Source organism: Equus przewalskii, chromosome 6, assembly GCF_037783145.1.
Source record: "Equus przewalskii isolate Varuska chromosome 6, EquPr2, whole genome shotgun sequence".
Taxonomy (NCBI): domain Eukaryota; kingdom Metazoa; phylum Chordata; class Mammalia; order Perissodactyla; family Equidae; genus Equus; species Equus przewalskii.
Genome location: NC_091836.1, coordinates 51174129 through 51180621, shown reverse-complemented (window position 1 = coordinate 51180621; position 6493 = coordinate 51174129). Strand labels below are relative to the sequence as shown.

Below are 6493 nucleotides of genomic sequence, written 5' to 3'. Positions count from 1 at the left end.
AAGAGCCAAATCCTTAGAAACAAAGAGTAGAATGGTGGTTGCCAGGGGATGGTGGGTGGGGGAAATGGGGAGATGTTGGTCAAAGGGTAGAAACTTCCAATTATAAGATGAATAATTTCTGGGGATCTAATGTAGAGTATGGCGACTACAGCTAACAATAATATGTTATATACTTGAAAGTTGCTAAGAGAATATATCTTAAATGTTCTCACAATAAAAAAGAAATGGTAATTATGTGATGTGATGGAAGTGTTAGCTAACTTTATGGTGGTAGTCACTTTGCAACGTACAAGCATATCAAGTCAACACATTGCACTTGAACTTACACAATGTTATATATCAGTTGTATCTCAGTAAAGTTGAAAAAAGAAATACGTCAGCCTTAGAGGAGATAATGATGATAACGACATCTACATTTACTTAGTTCTTACCATGTGCATATTGTCTGTTTAATTCTAGGGTGCTTTCAGCCAAATATTATTAAAAATGAAGCATTAGAAGCTATGAGAGTTATAAAAATATATCTCAATGTACTCAGGTAATAAGTTAGAGGAGCAGATGTTGCAAATCAAATTTTAGCCTCCAAAGTCCATATGTTGAAACTATGCACTAGCCTATTAATTATTGATTATGATAGTTTGCTCTTATTATCCACTACTATATACCAAACAATAGTTTATTCAGTTCATTTGGTAATATCTTTTCAGCCAGCCTCGATTAAGTGCTCTTGTTACCATAACTCTACAGATGAGGAATTTAAATAGAAATGTTATTATGATACTTAAAGTTACACAGTTTGTGACATCAGGTTACTTATGAATTACTGGAATGCTTGTTAAATTAACTTCCTTAATGTTACTATAGGATTTAGCATTTGACTGGGAAACTGCTATTTCACTGGTCCATGATGCAACTATATGTAATTATTGCATGGCCTTCGAAGGTAAGCACTATTGCATTTAATTTGCTGCTGAGGATTTGGAGGCTCAGAAAGGAACTTTGAGGTGCCAAAAGCTTTAAATTTGGGGGTCAATATCTGGGCAGTGGAGTGTCTTCATATCCCACATTCTATTATCTGTGTTTCCTATTCTAATCAAGCATCGTCACACCAAACTTAGTGTTAACCCATCAACAGCACTCTTCTAATCTAACTCTAAATCTTTTAAAAAATCCAGAGTGTTACACTGGGGAGAATCACCATTTGATATCAAAAGACAACATACTTTCCCACTTACCAAGGTCCTTTAGCTATCACACAGACTTGCAAAAATGGATATGCAAATGTAGAATTGCAGCAATTTTTATTGGGTGATATTTTCCCACTAACTGCTCTGGCTTCATCATCTCTCAAGTTCATTTCTTTCTCCAACATCAAAGTTCCTTATCAATGAAGTTCATAGGTGATTTACTTTAGAAATAAAACAGCAGAATAAATTAAACTAGTTGTTGGACAGGTTTTCAAAGAACCAATATCACTACCCAAAAACTATGTGTGACATCTCCAGGGAAACATGGATATTCATTTTCAAGAAGAAAAACGGACCCCAAAGAGTGAGTTACCATAACAGAAGTCAAGGAAGCATGGTAATAAGGTGAAGTCCTAACCAGACCGCTACTAGGAAAAGGAAAGAGTTCACCTTTGCTTACAACGTGGACCTTTCCTGCATAGGGTAAAGAAAAGAAAGACAAAATTCAATTTATTTATGATGAAATTTGTGATTTAATGATCCTCAGACACTATTAGAGCCACACATCAACTGGAAATATGTTACCAGTACTTAAATTTCAGTTGTACACTCTTAACAAAGATATATATTTAAAACCACTTTTACTTTATTAGCTCATTTTTCAATACTCCAGCCACACAGAACTCATAATATATTTTCTCTCCATGTTATGATTTATCTTTCAGGGTTCAGTGAAGAAAAAAGAAATCAAGCAAACTATTTCAATGAAGAGAAGTGAGTTCAAGGAGTTGGTTAAATAGCTACTGCAAGACAAAGGCAAAAATGGAACATTGTGGTTCCAGATGGAAGCCAATAAAGCCCAAGGGCTTAGGGGTGTAAAGGAAGTAGTGAACTTAACTTTAGAGTCTAGTGAAATTTACTGGGCATTATTAAAAGTACGTAACAAGAAAGCCAGAGCAGTGATTTCAAGAGACCCAGTCTGGGACCACCAAAACAAGTATAGAAGGGTGAGTTTTGAGCAGAGATACAATAGCTTAATAATCAGCACAAATGAAAATTTTATGGCATTGAAGGACAATGTATTTTAAGAAAACATTTGGAAAAACCACATTGCCAGGAGCTACAATAAGCTATTTCATATATTAAACTTTATGAGCTTGATCTCTTTCAGAAATCACAACTGAACCATCTCAGATGATTTAAAAGAAACCCTCATACCTAGACACGAACCAGTCCAACTATATCAGAATCTCTGGTGATGAGACCCAGTCATCAGTATTTATAAAACTCCACCAGGGGATTCCAGTAAAATCCATGATTGAAGACCAGTGAACTGCATCGTCAGGTGTTACCTGAATAAATAGATTTGACAGATGCAAAATTCTGATGGAACAGTCACAGAAACCATGGAAAAGGATGAAAATTTTAAGCATATGACAAAAGAGTCGTGCATTTCACCTGGATACCAGAGGCAATGAAGAGAACCTCTCATGCATTCATCATGATGCACACAGGGTCCCAGAACACTCCCTCAATCCAATTAAAGATGAATCAAAAGAAGTAATATTCATATATGAAACATGGAGAGGAATGAAAACCATGAGAATGAAAAAATAATGCGATCAAGGAAGCAGTATTCACTGGTCTGCATGTTTGGTTTTGCTGATTTTTCCAACCCACACTCCAGAAAGGATTGCGCACATACTGAGATTAGATTAGTCTGCTGTAGAGTCTCCACAGGGCACTCTTGATGTCCCTGTTCCTCAGGCTGTAAATGAAGGGGTTCAGCATGGGGGTGACTATGGTGTACATGATCGAGGCTGTAACATCTTTCCTGGGGGAAGGTGACAATGTTGATCCAAGGTAAACTCCAATAGCTGTTCCATAAAATAAGCAAACAACTGACAGGTGAGAGCCACAGGTGGAGAAGGCTTTGTACTTCCCACCTGATGAAGGCACCCTCAGAATGGAGGAAACAATTTTATAGTAAGAGAAAAAGATCCCTGAGATAGGAAGAAAACCAGAGATGGTGCCAACAAAATACATGACTATGTTATTGGTGAAAATGTCAGAACAGGCAAGTTTGAGGAGTCCAGAAGGGTCACAGAAAAAATTAGAAATTTCCACATCCTTGAAGCAAGTAAGTTGTAACACAATCAAATAGTGCAGCTGGGAGTCCAAAAGGCTAATTAAAAAAGATGCCAAAACTAAGAAGCCACAGAGGCATGGGTTCATGATGACTGAATAGTGCAGAGGGTGACAAATGGCCACAAACCGGTCATATGCCATTGCAGTCAGAAGTATGCCATCCATACATCCAAAAAGGATCAAAAAAGACATCTGTGTCAGGCAGCCCATATAGGGGATGACTCTGCTGTGAGTGTGGATGTCCACAATCATCTTGGGGACTGTGGTAGAGATGAAACCAATGTCAACCAAGGACAGGTTGGAGAGGAAGAAGTACATGGGGGTATTGAGGTGGGAGTCAAAGGTGACTAGCAGGATGATGAGCAGGTTCCCAAAGATGGTGACCAGGTACATGAACAGGAACAGCCCAAAGAGCAAAGGCTGCCATTCCAGATCATCTGAGAGTCCCACGAGAAAGAATTCTGTGACAGTTGTTAGATTCTGTGGTTCTGTGTATCTTGGATACCTTTGGAACAAGAAAAAAGAGTTGGAAGAAAGGAAACAAGCAAATGGACACCCAGCAGTGTGTCCATATTTTGGACACATATTTAAGCAATTCACTTGTGAGGTAATACACCCCAGTACCTTCAACTATATTTCTCAGTGTCTCAAATCCAATTTTCCTAGAACTGTTTTCTCATTGGTTTCTGTGTTATTCATCTCTTTCTATACAAACTTACTTTGAAGACACTCGACTGAAGAGTATCAGATGAGCAAAAACATTTGAGATAAATCCATGATCACAGTAAAATACAGCCTACTTCAAGAAAAAAAACATAGAATAATAAATACCCTTGACCCTTTAAGAAAAAAAAATCATTTGAACTTAAAGAAATTAAGAAGTAGTTAAATATACCTTATTTTATTCAAATACAATGCTAGATATTCCCTTCATTTGGAATATTTATTAAAACACTCCATAAAAGGCAGGACTGTGTATTCTGGATTCTAAATTGAAGTTGAATGTTCATATTCAGAAAGTATTTTTTCATAGTTATCTTCAGGAGTTTTATCCTTTTTGGTTTTCTGTCTTCATTCCTTCATAGAAATAGTGATTGCTCAAATATGAGGGTTGTCTGTTAGGTGTCATTTAGTATATAATTCCTATGTTTGGCTTTGGTGGACTTCAAATTTGGTAAATATGGTTCAGTTAAGTGCACATAATTATATAGTTTGACGACTATCAAGATGTTAGCGTACAAAGCAACTGTGAACTACTAAACAATAATGAAATTTGAGAAACACTCTCAAAATTTTTTATTTTACACAGTTTCATTTGTATCAACCCCATACAATCTCAGTAAAAGGTCCTGTGTATGAAACCACTCTTTGTTTTTTTGGTCTCTACTCTGAGTAGTGGCCTGATAATCTTGTTTCCTTGTTTATTTTTTTCCAGCTTTATTGAGGTTTGATTGACAAATAAAAATTGTCTACATTTAGGAGGTACAATATAAAGGTTTTTTTAAGGTGTACAGTGTGATGATTTAATACACATATTAAATGATTACCACAACCAAATTAATTAACACATCCATCACTTCACACACTTACCATCTTTTGTGTATGGTGAGAACAGTTAAGATTTACTCTTAGCAAATTTCAAGTATTCAAAACATAATAATTAACTATAGCCACTATGCTGTATATTAGATCCCAAGAACTTATTCATTTCTAACTGAAAGTTTGTACCCTTTGATCAACATCTCCCCATTTCCCCCCGTCAGCCCCTGACAAGCACAATTCTACTCCTTGGTTCTATAAATTTGGTTTTCTTAGATTCCACATGTAAGTCAGATCATACAGTATTTGGCTTTCTATTTCTAGCATAATTCAATAAGTATAATGTCCTCTAGGTCCATCTATGTTGTCATAAATGGTAGGATTTCCTTCTTTTTATGGCTGAATAACATTCTAGTGTGTGCATATGTGGATATGAATATATATATACACATACATATATATGCATATATATATATCACATTTTCTTTAACCATCCCTCTGTCAACTAGACAGCAGTCATTTTTATATCTTGGCTATTGCAAATAATACTGCAATGAACATGGGAGTGCAGCGATCTCTTCGAGATACTGATTTCACTTCCTTTGGGTATGTACCCAAAAATGGGATTGCTATATCATATGGTAGTTCCATTTTAATTAGTAGTAGTTTTTAACTTTTTGAGGAACCTCCATACTGTTTTCCATAATGGCTGTGCCAATATTCATTCTCATCAACAGTGCACTAGGGTTCCCTTTTCTCCACATCCTCACCAACACTAGTCTTTTTTTTTTTTAATCACAGCCATTCTAACAGACGTGAGGTGAAATCTCATTGTGATTTTTATTTGCATATCCCTGATGGTTAGTGATGTTGAGCACTTTTCAGACACATGTTGGTCTTGTTTTTCTGATCATAAGCCCTCTTATTTACAGTTGAGTTCAGCACCAGGGGAGGTCCCACAGGTTTAAGACCCAGCCTTCTTATGTCTAGTTAACAGATTTTCATTTAATCCTTCCTGATACAGGGACTGCAATTTTCTTATTTCAACTACCTGAAGGTAATTCATTGTTATTATTTTGGCAGGTCACACTATGATTTAATTGAGAAAAACATGCAAAAGTAGAATAATATAAATGCTTCTCAGCTGTTTCCTTATCTGTAAAATTGGGATAATTGAACATACCTTATAGAAATATTGTAAGAAAGTTTTAAGAAAACAGTTAAATTGTTTAGATCAGTGGTTCTCAGTTCCAGCTGATTGATATATTTACCTGTGATTATTTTAAAATATACGGATATCATAGCCTTAGCCTAGAACCGATTTATTCAAGACCTCTACACATGAGGTTCTTGCTCATCCTAACATGCATCTGGGATTGATAAACACTGTCTTAGAATATGTCCCAACACTTAGAAAATGCTCCATTAATGTTACCTATTATTACTATCATCAATACCCACAACTGATACCAAAAATATAAACATTTAATAATATTTGCTTCATCTCATATTTTATAGAGATTTGAACCATTACTGATAAAATTTGACTTTTTCTGGTACCTCAGCTCATTCTCATTCTTCTGCATACCTGTCCCGCAAAGGCAACCAGTGTCGTGAAT

The 6493-nt window shown here is 35.9% G+C and overlaps 1 protein-coding gene across 1 annotated transcript; it reads right to left on the bottom strand.

Annotated features, from left to right (window-relative positions):
* Positions 1–1696: 1696 nt before the first annotated feature.
* On the bottom strand, positions 1697–3842 carry LOC103566519 (olfactory receptor 7E24-like; the record flags this gene model as incomplete). The annotated part of the gene is made up of 1 exon (XM_008542946.2): positions 1697–3842. A coding segment is annotated over one exon (945 nt), but the record flags the coding sequence as incomplete, so codon positions are not given.
* Positions 3843–6493: the final 2651 nt, after the last annotated feature.